The sequence below is a fragment of the Musca domestica genome, unplaced genomic scaffold (assembly GCF_030504385.1).
Source record: "Musca domestica strain aabys unplaced genomic scaffold, Musca_domestica.polishedcontigs.V.1.1 200, whole genome shotgun sequence".
Taxonomy (NCBI): Eukaryota; Metazoa; Arthropoda; class Insecta; order Diptera; family Muscidae; genus Musca; species Musca domestica.
The window spans coordinates 186679-203487 of NW_026712251.1; the positions used below are offsets into that span (position 1 = coordinate 186679).

The 16809-nt window shown below is 34.4% G+C and overlaps 1 protein-coding gene across 3 annotated transcripts in view; it reads right to left on the reverse strand.

Moving 5' to 3' along the window:
- LOC101897029 (sex peptide receptor) overlaps positions 1–16809 on the reverse strand; it is a 396118-nt gene that overhangs the window by 43810 nt on the left and 335499 nt on the right. For all 3 annotated transcript variants that reach the window (XM_059122553.1, XM_059122554.1, XM_059122555.1), the window contains exon 5: positions 1667–1797. In XM_059122553.1, the coding sequence (XP_058978536.1) occupies positions 1667–1797 (131 nt within the window). The remainder of the gene's footprint in view (positions 1–1666; positions 1798–16809) is intronic.

Consider the following 16809-nt stretch of genomic DNA (forward strand, 5'->3'; position numbering starts at 1 on the left):
CAATATTCAAATGCGAAACTTAAAAAAACCGGTAACAATGTAGCTAAAATCATCTAAATGCCGAGTATCGGGAGGTATCGCTATATGGGGGCTATACGAAGACGTGGACCGGCACAGACAATTTTCTGTCTTTTGGCTGTAGTATCCATTACGAACTATAAATACCAAATTTGAAACAATTCCGGTAAATAATGTCGCTAAAATCATCAAAATACCGAATATCGGGAGGTACCGTTATATGGAGGCTATACGAAGACGTGGACCGGCACAGACAATTTTCTGTCTTAGGCTGTAATATCCATTACGAACTATAAATACCAAATTTGAAACAATTCCATTGAATAATGTCGCTAAAATCATCAAAATGCCGAATATCGGGAGGTACTGTTATATGGGGGCTATACCAAAACGTGCATTGCCCATTTTCAATACCAAAAGTCCTGCAGACATAACGTACATTTGAGTAAAATTTTATCAATCTACTGATATCCACAGACGTCTGAACGGGCAGACGGACGGACATTGTTAAATCGACATAGAATTTTGTGCTGATCAAGAATAAATATACTTTGTGGGGTCTAAAATATATACTTCGAGGTGTAACAAACGGAATGCCGAACTTAATATACCCTCCATACTATGGTGGAGGGTATAAAAACGGGTTATTTGGACAACTTGTTTCCAATACTGCCTCTCACATTATGTAATTTCTCCTTATATCACTTGATACGACGTGAAGTTCTGCCACGCTTCTGAAGTGGAGTGGAAAATAAGAATTACTATTCCAAAATTATCCCATTATATATGCTTCATTTATGGGCTATTAATAATTATTTCCTGGAACTTCACAATTAACGACACAATTGTTGCACCCTCTAAGTTATGGGGGATACAAAAAGGCAACAAAATGTGATAATTTTGATAAAACACAATCTTGGATCTAATGAATATATTTTTTTATACCTAATAATATTTTATTTGTCCATTTAAAAAAACATTTCACTTGTTGTTCACTATTAAACTAAGCCTACCATGGGGCGTATAATTTACCTCAACAATAATACGCCTCTAGATAACTCAATTAAAATTCTAATAAACATTTTCATATTCCAGTCACTTTTCTATGAATTGACTAATTTCACGGCAAGTAAATATGAAAACTGAATTATGTAAATTTTCGAATAACTGGAATAAATTTAAATGGCACTGAAGTGGAAGTGTAAGTTAGATTGAATGAAATTTTGTGATTATCTGACAATAATAAACAAAGCAAAGCAAAACAAACAGGGCAGCACAAAACAAGTAAACAATCTCAATTAGATTCATTACTTGACAACCAAACAAATATCTGCCATCTATCAGGCCATTTATTCTCTCATCCGGGGAGAGGAAAATTTCCAAGGAAATATTTGTCTTGGATTGTTTTAAATACAAAAATAAATTTGAGATATTTTTTTAATACCCAAAAAAAAAAAAAATAATACTTTTCTTAAGGTCCATCTACCATAAAAAATTAATATTATTATAGAATATTAAGAATGAAAGTCTTAAACTTTTCCACAACACTGAACACACAAAAAAAAAAAACGAAAAGAATAAAAACTGGAAAAGTTTTACTCTCCTTGGCCATGGAAACCCCATAACAAAGGAAGAAAAAAAAACTTACCTCATTGAAAATATTGTAGGCCCAACAAAGTGAAACCGGATGCAGTGGTTTATAGTGGTTGCCAAACGAATACATATACCATAGACCAGGAGCCGGAAATATTACCGTTAACATATCACAAATGGCCATACCTGAAAGAAACAGTAAAAAAACAAAAAGGAGAAAAGAATAAAAAATTAAGACGATAAAGGACACATTTAAAGGAAATTGTTAACCATTTTTTTTTATAGGAATTGTCAATATTATTTGCACCAAACCAAGCAATATTCATCCATACATATATTCTTCATCTACTTCTCCCTATTCTTCCTCTCTTTGCCACATTCATCGAAGTTGCCAAGGGAAAATGTTCTTTAATTAATTAATATTCTTGGGTTGCAATACCATGCCGAGGACAACGGCAAAAGTTTTAATTAACTTGGGACATTACTCAATATTGGATATGGAATGGAAAAATAAAGAAATATAAAAAAGAGAATGAAAAGGACGATGCTATATTCGGACGAGACGAGCTGTGTATCCAGCACTATGGAAAATATTAAATTATAGTCAAATTATCCTGAGATACTTAAGAGATGGTATTCTAATGGATATGGATCTATCTCGCTTCCTTCTCCAATCAAATGCTCAAAGACATAATAACTTTACCACTATGTGGTGTAGGGTATAGGAATAATGTAACCGAAACCTGGTTTTGTTTAAAACAATGAAAAAAGTTGTAAGTTCGGCCGGGCCGAACTTTGAATACCCTCCACCATTTGGAACGAAGTTGTCAATTCTCAAAAACAATCTTGAATTCCGAATATATTAGGGTCTATACGACGACATTGACTGCATAGGTAACAATTGTCATGAGCCACTACAATATTCAAGTGCGAAACTTAATAAAATCGTATTGAGCATCCGGTCGTAAAAGTATCTTCGATTGAAAAATGCAGCAATAATTTTTAAAACACGCAAATTGGTGTGTGGTTGAGAATATCAGAATGGAACTACTACTGAAAATTTTTTAGAATTTTCCATTTTACGAGAATGGGGTACGAAATTATAAAGATAATTCCCAAAAACAGATATCTTGTTATCTATATACATAACTGACCAAAACCAATGCCGAGAAGAAACGGTTGAAGTCAGAATCTTGAAAATTTTCACGAGAATCAGTCACGGTGTGTAGGATGTCAAATAGCTGGGATTCTAGAAATTCGTGAGTGAAAGTACAAAAATTTACTAAAAATTTAATACTTTTGTGTTGGACAAATGGAAGCTAGAATTCCTAGAATTTGGAATAAGAGTCAATGATGGAGTGCATAAATGTACCAAAGGTTTTTTTTTTTTTTTTTTTTTTTTTTGGAAATTCGAACTTTAAGATTACCAAAAGTTCTAAAATGATCAAACTTGGCATAATATGAACGGATAGAATTAAAAATTAAAAAAAGTACAGTAAAGAAAGACCGAAGTCGGGTTGGGCTGGACTTTATGATACCCTACACAACTTTTCATATATAGTAGAGCTTGGCATTTCTATGCTATATTTGTTATTTGGCACGAAATATCGTTGTTGTGGAGAGTATTTTTAGGGTGTGAAGGTGTAAAATACAAACTCAGAAGAAACATATATATTGGACATATAGCTATTTCTTAACCGATTTTCATGAAATTTCATATACTTTCTTCCTGGCAAAATTCGTTAGTTTGTGCCAAAATCCATTTAATTCTGGTTTTAATAAACATTTGGTGACAAATAAACTTGAAATCGAGCAAAGATTTATATGGGAGATCTATCCAAATTTGAGCCGATCTCGATAAAATTTTACTAAATAATTTCTTAGATGTATTCAATTCATTTCTCCGAGTATCGTTGTTATAGAGTGTACATTATGGCTGCGGAGGAGAAATTTAATATGTTATACAGGGTAAGATGAAAAAACTGCAACCAAATTCAGACTGTTGTTATTTCCAAGCCACTCGCCCGACATCTGTTAAAATTATTCCAGTGACAGCTTATTATATTATTTACAATCGTACAAAAGCATTTTGGTGAGAATTTTCCAGCAAAAAAGTTATTCGTGATGGAATTCAAGCGTGATAGTGTGATTTCTCTATATTTGGCTGGAAAACCACAAGTGGCTATCGTTAGAGCACTCCAGCATTTAAATGTGAATAAATTTGTTGGGTCTCGTACCATCGCACGTTATCGTGAGACTGGTAGCGTAGCCCGACGACAAGGAATTTGACGGAAAAAACCACAACATCAGCATAAATGGTTAGAAAAGAAAAGAAGCGACTTGATCGAAACCCGCGTCGTGGTGGCCGAAAAATGGCTCGTGAGCTGAACATATCGCAATATTCCATTCGGCAAATATTGAAAAATGAGCTCGGGATTAAGCCATTGAGTTGCTTCGCTTGGCCGAAAGTGGTGAAATGTCGAATTTGGTTTCTTCCGATGAGAAAACATTTGTTGTCTAGCAGTTTGTAAACAAACAAAATTATCGTGTCTACTTGTCAAAGAGGTCAGCTGAAAATTGGCACCTTCGGTTGGCCACCAGAATTCAAGCGTCGGGAAATAGGCCAAAATATCGCAGAGCAACATTTGGGCAGCGTGTGACGGTTTCATTGGGCGTTTGAAGGTCATAATTCGTACCAAAGGTGAGCAATTCGAACAAATCTAAACTTAATTTAAAATTTGATGGTATTTCCTACATTTTTTCTATTTTGATTTGAAATCATAATATATTTAATACAATCGAACATTGGTTCGGGGTATACATCTGTCGACAAAAACGATTGATACTTTTTAACTAGCTTTTTGTTAAATTTCGACCTTTGGTGGGGGTGATACCAGAAGGAGAGGACCGATATTGCCCATCTCCGGAGTCGATCTAAATTTTATAATAATATTACGATGTACCAAGTTTGGACCAAATCGGATACTTCCTGCGAGTGTAATCGTGCGCACCAGCCAGACAGACGGATATGCTGACAGACAGACGGACATCCCTAGATCGACTCCAAATGCCCTGAAACGGAGCTAGGCTCTAAAACCGTCATTTCGATGAGGCAGGTTTTAGATTCAGCCATATGGCTGAGGGTATATTAACCCAAATAGCGAAACCCATGCTATGAATTTATTTGGTAGGACAATGTGGGAGAAACCTTCAAAATATGGAACACCGACGAATATTTGGAGGTGTTGAGGGTATAAAAATCATTTTGTATATGTGCCCAAAAAAATGGGGCAAATATCGTCATTGTCGAACATGTCCCAGATTTGTCACACATATTACAATATGAGAAGTTTGAACTGCATCGATGTCTTACCTATTAAGATTCCTTATAATCATACCCTATATCACTAGTGGTAAGGGTATTATGTTTTTGTGCATTTGTTTGTAACATGGAGAAGAAAACGAGATAGACCCATAGTTCCTTTTGGTGATCAGCATAGATTTACATTTTGAGTCGATTTATGCATGTTCGTCCATCCGTCCATGTATTTTTGTAAACAAAATGAAGGTCGCATTTATTATTCGATTAAGATGAAATTTTTTAAATAACATTTGTTTGGCTCAGGGACGAACCCTATTGAAATTGGTGAAAATCGGCCCAAATTTAGATATAGCTCCCATATATATCTTCATCCGATTTTAGGTTTCTAATATCAGTCCAAATGGTATGAATTTTGCTACATCTGTCCGAATTCAGACTACAAGCATGTACTTCAAATTTGGTGAACATCGGTTGAGATATAGCTATAGCTCCCATATATATCTTCATCCGATATTAGGTTTCTTCTGCACCAAATGGCGAATATCAGTCCAAATGGTGTGAATTTTGCTACATCTGTCCGAATTCAGCCTACCAGCATATGCTTTAAATTTGGTGAAAATCGGTTCGGATATAGCTATAGCTCCCATATATTTGTTCCATTCCAAATTTTTTATTCCCTCACATTCGTAATATGCACTCCACGAGACTGATATTTTGATTTTTTTAGATTTCTTGTGGCTAATAACGGTCCAAATGGTGTAAATTTTGGCACTTCAGACCGAATTTAGTATAGAAATAAGTACTTCAAATTTGGTGCACGATACAGGAATAATATTTGGTACCAGATATCAAATGCAGCCAATATATAGCTGTTTTCAATTTTATGAAGATCGGCTCAGATTACATGGATATAGCCTCCATACATATCATTATTCGATTTCAAGTTTATTGTGCACCAAATAGCTAACATTAGCCCAAATGGAGTGAATTTTCGAAATTCAACCGATTGCTCCCATACAGGGTTGTCCATATTCGACGGACCCATCTGGCAACGTCATAACTTTGACAGAGATGTCACATCGCTTAATGACATACCGCGTTTGAAGCGTCAGTCCAAGCAGATTTTTACCATGAACCAATACACGGCACGCGAGCGCTCTGAAATAGTTGAAATTTACATTCAACAGAAGAAGTCAATTGTGAAAACTCAACGTGCTTTTAAAACATTAAAAAATGTGAGAAGTGCGCCTTCTAAAAACACCATTAAGCGTTTATACGAACATTTTTCGACTGGTAAGGCTCTTTCTAATCCGAAGAGGCCATATAAAAGTCGACCAAGGCGACCGGCAGAGAATATCGCTGCCGTACGAGCCAGTGTTGAGAGGTCCCAAAGAACATCCCAAAAACGCCGTTCTCAGCAGTTGGGCATGGCTCGGTCCAATTTACAACGGATTATTCGCATTGATTTGCATTTGTTCCCGTACAAAATTCAATTGACGCAAAGAATGTTGCCTGCGGACAAGCCTCGTCGATTGGAATGGGCCCAAAGAGTCATCGAAATGGCCGAAGATGACGAGCAATTTTGGTACAAAATTATCATGTCCGATGAAGCCCATTTCACATTGAATGGGACCGCATATAAGTAAACTTGCCGTTTTTACGCCACTGAAAATACACACTAGATTCAAGAAGTGCCTCTTCATGACGAAAAAGTCACAGTTTGTTGCGGCGTTAATGCGAAAACGGTCATTGGGCCGTTTTTCTTCCAAAATGATAATGACCATGCTGTTACCATCAATCAGGAGCGTTATCGCGACATGATGACCAATTTTGTAATGCCAATTATTCGTCGAAAGCGTATGAGGCAGTTCTGGTTTCAACAAGACGGCGCTCCACCGCACACAAGTCGCATAACAATCGTTTTTCTGAAGAATTTGTTTCCGGGCCGTTTGATGTCAAAAAGTGGTGATTTGGACTGGCCACCGCGTTCGCCCGATTTGACGCCGCCTGACTTCTTCTTGTGGGGATATTTGAAGTCAAAGGTTTACGTTAACAAGCCAAGGACCGTAGAAGAGCTCAAGGACAACATTCGTGAAGAAATAGCCGCTATTCCGGCCGAAATGTTGGCAAAAACGATAGAAAATGCAGCAAAAAGGGCACAATACGTCATCAACGCCAGAGGCGGCCATTTGAGAGAGATCATATAAAAAAAAATGATGTAAACAAATCTATTTGGAACAAATTAAATGATTAACATTGATTAACATTAAAACACATGAGTCCTTCGAATATGGGCAACCCTGTAGATAGATTTAAACGTGAACCAATATGGCCCAAATTTGTCACAGATATTACAATGTGAAGTTTAAACTGCAGGAAAAGCATCGAACCCTCTTAAGATTTCATTCTTCGGTATGTTTGAATATATAAATAACATATTTACTATATAGTCTACCATTACATTTTTCATGCCAACCCTCTTTATATTTAAATCCATGGAAAAATTTCGTACCCTTTAATCTGAACGCCATTCATGTAATCGATACACGAAATAAAAAAAATAATAGCCAAGAAATCGGATATATAGCAAAATAGGTACAGAACATATGTAAAAGAATTTATCTTATTTATTCTGCTTATAAATCAAGAACCGCTGGGCCGATTTTCACAATTCCCATCAATTAGGAATGGTCTCTTGCTAGAAAAGGATAAAATCTAAGAAAATCGCGGGATAATATACCAATAAAAAAGTTATATCTATTGTTTCATGTTTTCCATTTCTATATTTTAAATAGCATGCGATTTTTTCAATTTGACTTACAATTTTGAATTTTAATTTTCTAAATTTTTACACCCCCAACACTACGTTTCGTGTGCAATTATTTTGAATACTTCACAAAACTACGGATTGCGCAAATATTGGTCAAATTCCCCGGGTCAAAAACCTAAGGGTAACCTCTGGCCAGGGTTTTTTTGCATTTTTTCAAAAACTAAATCTTCCAAAATGGATTTGGATATAAAGAGACTTCGTTGTAGGGTATCACATGGTCGGTCCCGCACGACTATAGCCTTTGCTTACTTGTTTTTTTTTTTGCAAAAGACCCTTTGTATGGCAAGCAGCCAATATCTTAAGAAACGTTTATGTCAAAGGTTATTGGCAAGGAGGAGAAGGTATTATTATTATTCCGATATTAGTAATGCTATGCAAAGAGGAAGAAGAACAAAAATCATTCAGTTATCTGTTGAGGATTTTCTGATTGACCCAGAGTTGTTTTGCTATCTTTTGGTGGTGTTGGGTATCTGGCTGGTGGCTTTTGCTGGCTGGCTGTAAAGCCCTCCACTTACAAAGAAATTCAATAAATACTTTCCTTCCACTGTTTGAGAAGTGAGAAGCAACGGAAGCAATTTCACAACCCTCCATTGCGAAGGGGCGGCAACACAAAGCAAAGAGAAGAGCAAACATCATTTCCAATGGCATATCATCATAATTCACTGTGATTTTGATTTGTTCTTTGATTTCATTTCTGGAAGTGCCAATAACAATAATAATAAGTCTGCTGAATGATGAATTCACAGAATATTAATAAATTACATTTCAGTTATGTCTTTTCTTACACCCCGCTCCCATCATTCACCATGATTTGAGCATTTGGTATCATTGAATAATTTTCTTTCACATGGCTAGGAGCAAAGACACATTTTAATGGCATCTTAAGCGGAAAGAGGGCTCTTAGTTACTTTCTCCCCAGAGAAATCCCCACCACACCCATGACAATGGTTTTGTGAAGCAACAGCAAATAAATAAGTTCCATTATTGCCATCCTCAACAATTGAGACATCGGTAGCAGCTCATAAGCATCCCGCCCCTGAGAGTTTTTTTCCGCTAAAAATATATATTTTTCCTTTGTGTATTTTTGTCATCTTCATGAATATTAAAATATTAAGGTGAATTCTCAAATAATTATTATTATTATTGCTGTTCACTGTGTCTCTGGACTTAATACCCCAAAAGAAGGGTGGTATTTTGAGAGGAAATTAAGGGTAAAAACGTAAAAACGATTTAATTCGGAAGGGTTATGAAGGATTCTAAAATATAACGAACAAGTAAAAAAACATTAAGTTTGGCCGGGCCGAAATTTTAATACCCTCCGACATTGGCTAAAGAAAATATTTTTATATGGATACATGTATCTGAATACAAACATGTTCCACTTTAAACTACAACTATCAGTAAGACCTATAAATACCAATTTTTAGACAAATCAGTGAAAAAATGTGGCAAAAACCATCAAAATATCGACTATCGTGAGTTACCGTTATATAGGGGCTATACCAAAAGGAGGACCGATATATTTCATTTTCAATACCAACTATCCTAGACACAATACAAAGTGTTCTGCAAAATTTTGGAGCTCTCCGTCAAATAATGTGGGCTGTATCATGATTTAAACAGACAGACAGACGGACCTCGTTATATCGATATATGGACGGTATAAAAAGGATGAAACTAGAATGCCTTTAAAAAACTCAACAGAAGTAAGCGAAACCCAGTGCCTGCTTGATAACGTATGCCATGAGATTTTTTTTATCAAATTCTAAAATACACAATGGCCATGGCATCGTACATCATTGAAGGTGGTCTGGATTTTTTGGCAAAGGTCCAGCACGATGATGGAAGTTTTCCCAATACCGGATATTTAATTTATCCGGCCCAACAGAATTGTTTTTGACTCACGGCATTTATTGTTATTTTTCGAAGATCAGGTAAATGACATTTGTATTTACCACCACACAAAGTGTCGACCACCTTAAGTAAGCGTTTCGCCGGGAATGGGCCAAAATACAGCAGAGCCAAATTCGTGCCAAAGATGACCAAATGGAACAAATTTAAACTTATTCTAGAATTTGATGCTATTTCCGAAATTTGTTGCTCTTATTCAACAAAAGTAGGTACGGCCGGTCTGAACTTTGAATACCCTCCACCATTTGGAACGAATTTGGCAATTCTCCAAAACAATAAAATCCTTTAACAATTCTGTAAAAATCTTAAAAATACTGAATCTAGCTGTTATATTAGGGTATATACGACAACATGGACCTGTATAGATAATATTTGTCATAAGCCATTACAATATTCAAATGCAAAACTTGAAAAAATCGGTGAATAATGTCGCTAAAATCATCAAAATACCGAAGGTACCGTTATATGGGGGCTGTATCAAAACGTGGACCTACATCACATCAATACCCAAAGTCCTGCAGACATAACATATATTTAAGTAAACTTTTATCAATCTACTTCAATTCGTTCGGAAGCTAGAGTGATTTCCACAGACGGACAGACAGATAGACGTACTGACGGACAGACGTACTGACGGACAGACGGACGGACATTGTTTAATCGACATAAAATTTTATGCTGATCAAGAATATATATACCTTGTGGGGTCTAAAATGTATATTTCGAGGTGTTACAAACGGAATGATAAACTTAATATACCCTCCATACTATGGTGGAGAGTGCTACTAGCATGCCTTAAAAAAATCTCAAGCTACAAATGTCATATATTTCGCTATATATACCTTTGGGCGAAAAATCTTGTACAATTTACAGGCTTGTGTCAAACCCCCATGTGAATGTGGTTTTTCACAATCGCGTTCATAAATCAGTAAAGAAAAGCAAAATACGGGTGGGCCGACAATATGATACTCTACACCACTATGCATATTTAGGAGAGCTCCCTTAACAAATGAATTTATTTGAAGTAGATCATACCACCTATCATCATTTGGGTTTATATATAATTCTGAATCTATTTTCACTAAATTCATCGGAGACATTTTAATCTATTATAACAAATAAAATTGCTAGAAAAGGGATATATTAAAAAAAAAAAAAAAAAACAGTAAAGAAAGTCCTAAAGTCGGGCGGGGCCCTACACCACTTTGCTAATTTAGTTGAGCTCCACTTAATAATTAAAAGTTTTTATGGGAGAATTCAATCATACAAGCTATGATTATGATTATAGTTTAAAATTCAAAGGACTAAATATGCCGAAGCATTTGTATCTTTTAAATTCGAATTTGTATTGCCCATTTGGTGCGAAATTAATTTGAAATCGGATAAAAATATATATGGGAACCAAATCTGAACCGATCTCGATAAAATTTGGCAAAGATATTTCTGAGCTGTATTTGATATATTTCCCTGAATATCGTTGTTACGGAGTGCATACTACGGCTGTGGGTAACAAATACAATAAATCGGATGAACAATATATATGGGAGCTATAACTATATCTGAACCGATCTTCACCAAATTTGACATACTTGCTTCTAGACTCAATTCGGTCGTAAATGCCAAATTCCATCCCATTTGGACAAATATTAGACGTTTGGTGCACAATAAAAAGTAAATCGGACGAAGTTATATATGGGAGCTATATCCAAATTTGAACCGATCTCGATAAAATTTAGCAAATATATTTCTGAGCTGTATTTGATATATTTCCCCAAATTTTGTTGTTACAGAGTGCATATTGCGGCTGCGGAGGACAAAAATAACAAATCGAATGAACAATATATATGGGAGCTATAGCTATATCTGAACCGATTTCGATCAAATTTGGCATACTTATTTTCAGGCCTAATTTGGTTGTATGTGCCATCCATACTATTCGGACTGATATTACACGTTCGGTGCACAATAAAAGGCAAATCGGACGAAGATATATATGGGAGCTATATCCAAATTTTGACCGATTATCTCCAATTTCAATAGGGTTCGTCCTTGGGCCAAACAAATGATTTGTGCAAAATTTCATCTGGATCGGGCAATAAATGCGACCTGTACTTTGTTTACAAAAATACATGGACAGACGGACAGACAGACGGACGGACGGACATGCATAAATCGACTCAGAATGTGATTCTATGCAGATCATCAAAAGGAACTATGGGTCTATCTCGTTTCCTTTTGCCTGTTGCAAACAAATGCACAAAGACATAATACCCTGACCACCTTGTGGTGTAGGGTATAAAAAAATATATATATCGGATGCGAGTTCCAGAAAATGGAAACGTACATCCCGAAATGCACTCCATTTGGGCTGATATTAGCTACTATTTGCATAATAAATTTGAAATCGGATTAAGGATATATATGGGATCTATATTCGAATCTTAGCCGTTCTCGATAAAGTTTGGCAAATGTATTTCCGAGCTCTATAAGATACATGGCACCAAATATCGTTGTTGTGAGGGGTTAAACGCCAAATAGGATGAAAAAAATATATGGGAGCTACACCTGAACCGATTTTCTCCGAATTCGATTTACTTGACTGAATTAGGTCGAATATGCCAAAATTCAGGCGATTTGGACTGATATTGGCCATTTGGTTCACAATTAACTCGAAATTGGTTGAAGATAAAATTTGGCAAAAGTATTTCTGAGCTCTATAAGAAATCTGGTACCAAATAGCATTGTTTTCGAATGCATATTAGGATTTTGAGGGACTTAAACACAAAATGGGATGAAACATATATATGAGACCTAAAGGTATATTTGAACCGAAATTGAAGTACTTGCTTCTAGCCTGAATTCGGTCGGATGTGCCAAAATTCAGGTAATTTGGACTGAAATTGGCCCGATTAATCCGAAGTCGGATAAAGATGTAAATTGGAGCTATATCCGAATCTGAACCGATCTTGATGAAATTTGGCAGAGGTATTTCTGGGTTGTACCTGAATTCTGGTACCAAATGTTGTTGTTGTCGAATGCATATTACGCGTGTTAGGGACTTTAAACCTCAAATCGGATAATATATATATATATATATATATATATATATATATATATATATATATATATATATATATATATATATATATATATATCTATATATATATATATATGTATATATATATATATATATATATATATATATATATATATATATATATATATATATATATATATATATATATATATATATATATATATATATATATGGGAGCTATAGCTATATTTGAACCGATTTTCATAAAAATTGAAGTACTGGTTTCTAGGATGAATTCAGTCGTAATATTTTACAGAGGTATTTTCGAGCAGTATCTGAGGTACGGTACCAAATATCATTCTTCTGGAGTGCATATTACGCATGTAAGGGACTTAAAACCCCAAATCGGATGAAAGATATTTGATTTGCGTGCTTCCAGACTGGATTCGGTGCGATGTACCAAAATACAGGTCATTTGGACTTATACTAGTCATTTGGTGCACAAGTGACCCGAAATCGGTTAAAGATATATGAAATCTATTCTACCTGTATTTTGTTCACAAAAATACATGGACAGACGGACAAAGGAACTGACATTTATAAATCGATTAAAAATAAGTGATTCTATGAAGATCCTCAAAAGTAACTATGGGTCTATCTCGATTCCTTCTGCATGTTACAAACAAAAGCACAAATATAGCATTTTCAGATTAAATGAACCCTTTTACAATTCAAATGAAACTTTTTGCAGCGGGAATGAAACCTTTTGCAGTGGAAATGAAACCTTTTGCAGTGGAAATGAAACCTTTTGCAGCGGGAATGAAACCTTTTGTAACCGAAATGAAACCATATGCAACCGAAATGAAACTTTTTGCAAATCAAATGAAACTTTTAGATTTTAAGAAGGAAAAATAACAAAACATTTTTATTTTTAGTAGGTTTAATATTAAATCAACTAATTATAAATAATATATAGTTAAAGAGGAATTTTTATTGATTATTAATATTTATGTTTTTATAAATTTTTTTCTTAAAGCTTCCATAAAACACAAGTGTAGATGCAGAAAGATTGAAAAAAGTTTTTCAAGGTATTTTTTTAACGACCCGAATTAGGTATCTTTTATAATCTCCTCCATGGAAAGGAGGATATATTAAATTTGTCATTCGGTTTGTAACGCCTCTAAATATTCGTCGCAGATCCCATACAGTATATGCAATCATGATCATAGTTGATTTAATGATTTCCACTTATCTGTCTATTGAAATCTCGACTGCTCTATCTCCATAATCAATAAATCTGCGAAGCGGGAATCCTTTATTAGGTAAGATTAATAGTAGACTATAACTATAAAAAATTGTGGTAAAGCTTAATTTCACATTTCAGTCCTGGCATAGGTATGGTATGGCCAAAATTTGTTTAAATTTCTCTTTTTAGCGTTAAGCATTTGGAATTTAATAATATGGAAGCATTTTATATCAAATCAATAAAGAACCATTTGTTATTACAATAATTGAAAATGTAAGAAATAATATAAATAAATGTAGATATTTATAATCAATAAAAAAATACTCTTTGTCAATATATTAGTTATAATTAATTGATTTAATTTAAAAACTACTAAAAATAAAAACGTTTTGTTATTTTTCCTTCTATAAATTTAAAAGTTTCATTTGATTTGCAAAAAGTTTCATTTCGGTTGCAAATGGTTTCATTTCGGTTGCAAAAGGTTTCATTTCCGCTGCAAAAGGTTTCATTTCCACTGCAAAAGGTTTCATTTCCACTGCAAAAGGTTTCAATTCCACTGCAAAAGGTTTCATTTCCGCTGCAAAAAGTTTCATTTGAATTGCAAAAGGTTTCATTTAATCTGAAAATGCTATACATAACCCCCTTACAACTATGTGGTGTAAGGTATAAATACTTTAAATTTCAATTTGCGATACCATCAACCAAACTTTCTTAAAGGAATAGCGCTAAAACTTCGATAAAATAAATAAACACAGGAAAAGATAATCAAAATGCTTAGAATTTCATAAAAATTATCTCAAATTGCTGACATTTGGAGGGTGTAGTGTATTTTTCAACTAAAAAAAAAAAAAACAGAGAAAATAGCAAAAAATGAAAACAATGCAAAGGGGGGCATTTTAGAAAATATTCCAACAATAAAAGAACAATGCTGATGAAAGTAGAAATACCAATTTAAAATATTTGTGTATAGATGTTTGAAACTTTTTTCGGTGTTTTTGTTATTATTCTCTTTTTTGTTTTAACAATTTTTTTCTGACAATTGACGACATCATCGCTATGTAAAGCTTGCCGATGTTGTTGTTTTTGTTGCAGTTAATTTAATCATTTTATCATGTCTCATGGCCCAAAGCGTTAAAAGAATATCAAAATTTGAATATTGTGCTCTTGTTGCTTTAAAATTAAATTTTACAAAGTGATGTTGTTTGTTTAGCATTTGAGCTAAAATTTATTTAATTTTTGTGCAAAAAAATAGAGATGATTGACTAAAAAATTTTAGATATTGGGAATGGATGCTGGAAGCTGGATCAAAAATTATAAAGTGGATTGTGCAAGTAAGTCATGTCGGTCTCAATTCTAGGATATATGTTCTAGTCCACGTAGACTGCGTTGACAAGTAATTTGAGCGTTTGAGGTTATTAAGTGCCAGGGCCACTCCTTTTGATATATTTCACCCATAAAACACCTTCCTTTATCGAAAAACACAAACAAAAAATTATTACTTTTTGAACCAAAAAGTCTTCAAAATTTTACGTTTTAAATTTTGCCGAAGAGCTTATTTGGACGTGGAACCATTGAACATGGGTTTAACATGCTCAATGATTCCATGTCCAATTTTTCTGTCTAAAAATATTTCAGTTATTCCACAAAACCAACAGTGACGTCAATACTAAATATTATGCTCTATCCACTCACACAACGCAAATTTTGTACCATTTGATAATTTTCAACTAATCATTGTACGAATTTCCAAAACCACCTCCATCTCTCAACAACATGCACCAAGAGTGATATTCATATCAAATTTTGGTATTTTAGCTCTATCCCTTCACACAATACCCAATTTAGTACTTTTCGTATAGTGAAAGTACACTTTCAAGACAATCTCAACATCAGATACCAACAGTGACTCTTAATAACAAATCTCAAGATTTCAGCTCTTTAATTTCGCCCATTTTATAATTTTGTACGATATAGAAAAAATGAAGTATGTATATCCAAAACCAGATCCTTCTCACAACCACAGGTACCAACAGTGACATCCATACCAAATTTCAGGATTCCGGCTCCATCGATTCACCCAATACCAAAAATACTATTTAGTTCTATTCGTACAGTTAAAATACAAAACCACCTTCATATCACAATTCCAGATACCAAATAAGACTTCAAAATCAAATTTTCGAATTCCAGGCTTATGCCTTCGCCAAATACCAATTTTAGTACCATTTAGTACTTTTCGTACAAATATAGGACGTATTTCCAAACCACCGCCAAATCACAAACACAGATACCATCAGTTTTCTAAGTATCAAATTTCAGAATTGTATCTCCATCCTTTCACCTAATACCCAATATAATACTATTCAGTATATTTCGTACAATTTTAGTACACGTTTCCGAAACTACCTCCATATGTTCAGGCTACACATGAAAAGCGACCCTAGTACCGAATTTCAGATTTAAAGCTTTATCCGTTCACTGAATACCAAATTGTAATAAATATAGTACTATTTAGTATTTTTCGTGCACTCATAGTACGCATTTCCTCTTTATCGCCAAAATTGACCCCAATACCAACAGTTCTTATTATTAGCTTATTCCGTTCACTCAAAACGGAATTGTACTAAATTTAGTACCATTTAGTATATTTCTTACCCTTAGTACACATTTCGAAAACCACCTCCTTACATCAATTATTTTTGGTACATGTATTGCTGAAATTTGAAAAGAAAAAACAAGTAAAAAAAAATTAAGTTCGGCCGGCCCAAATTTTTAATACTCTCCACCTTAGGGTAAAGGAAACATTAGAGTCCATTATGACCCACAAATACCAATTTTTAGACATATTCGCG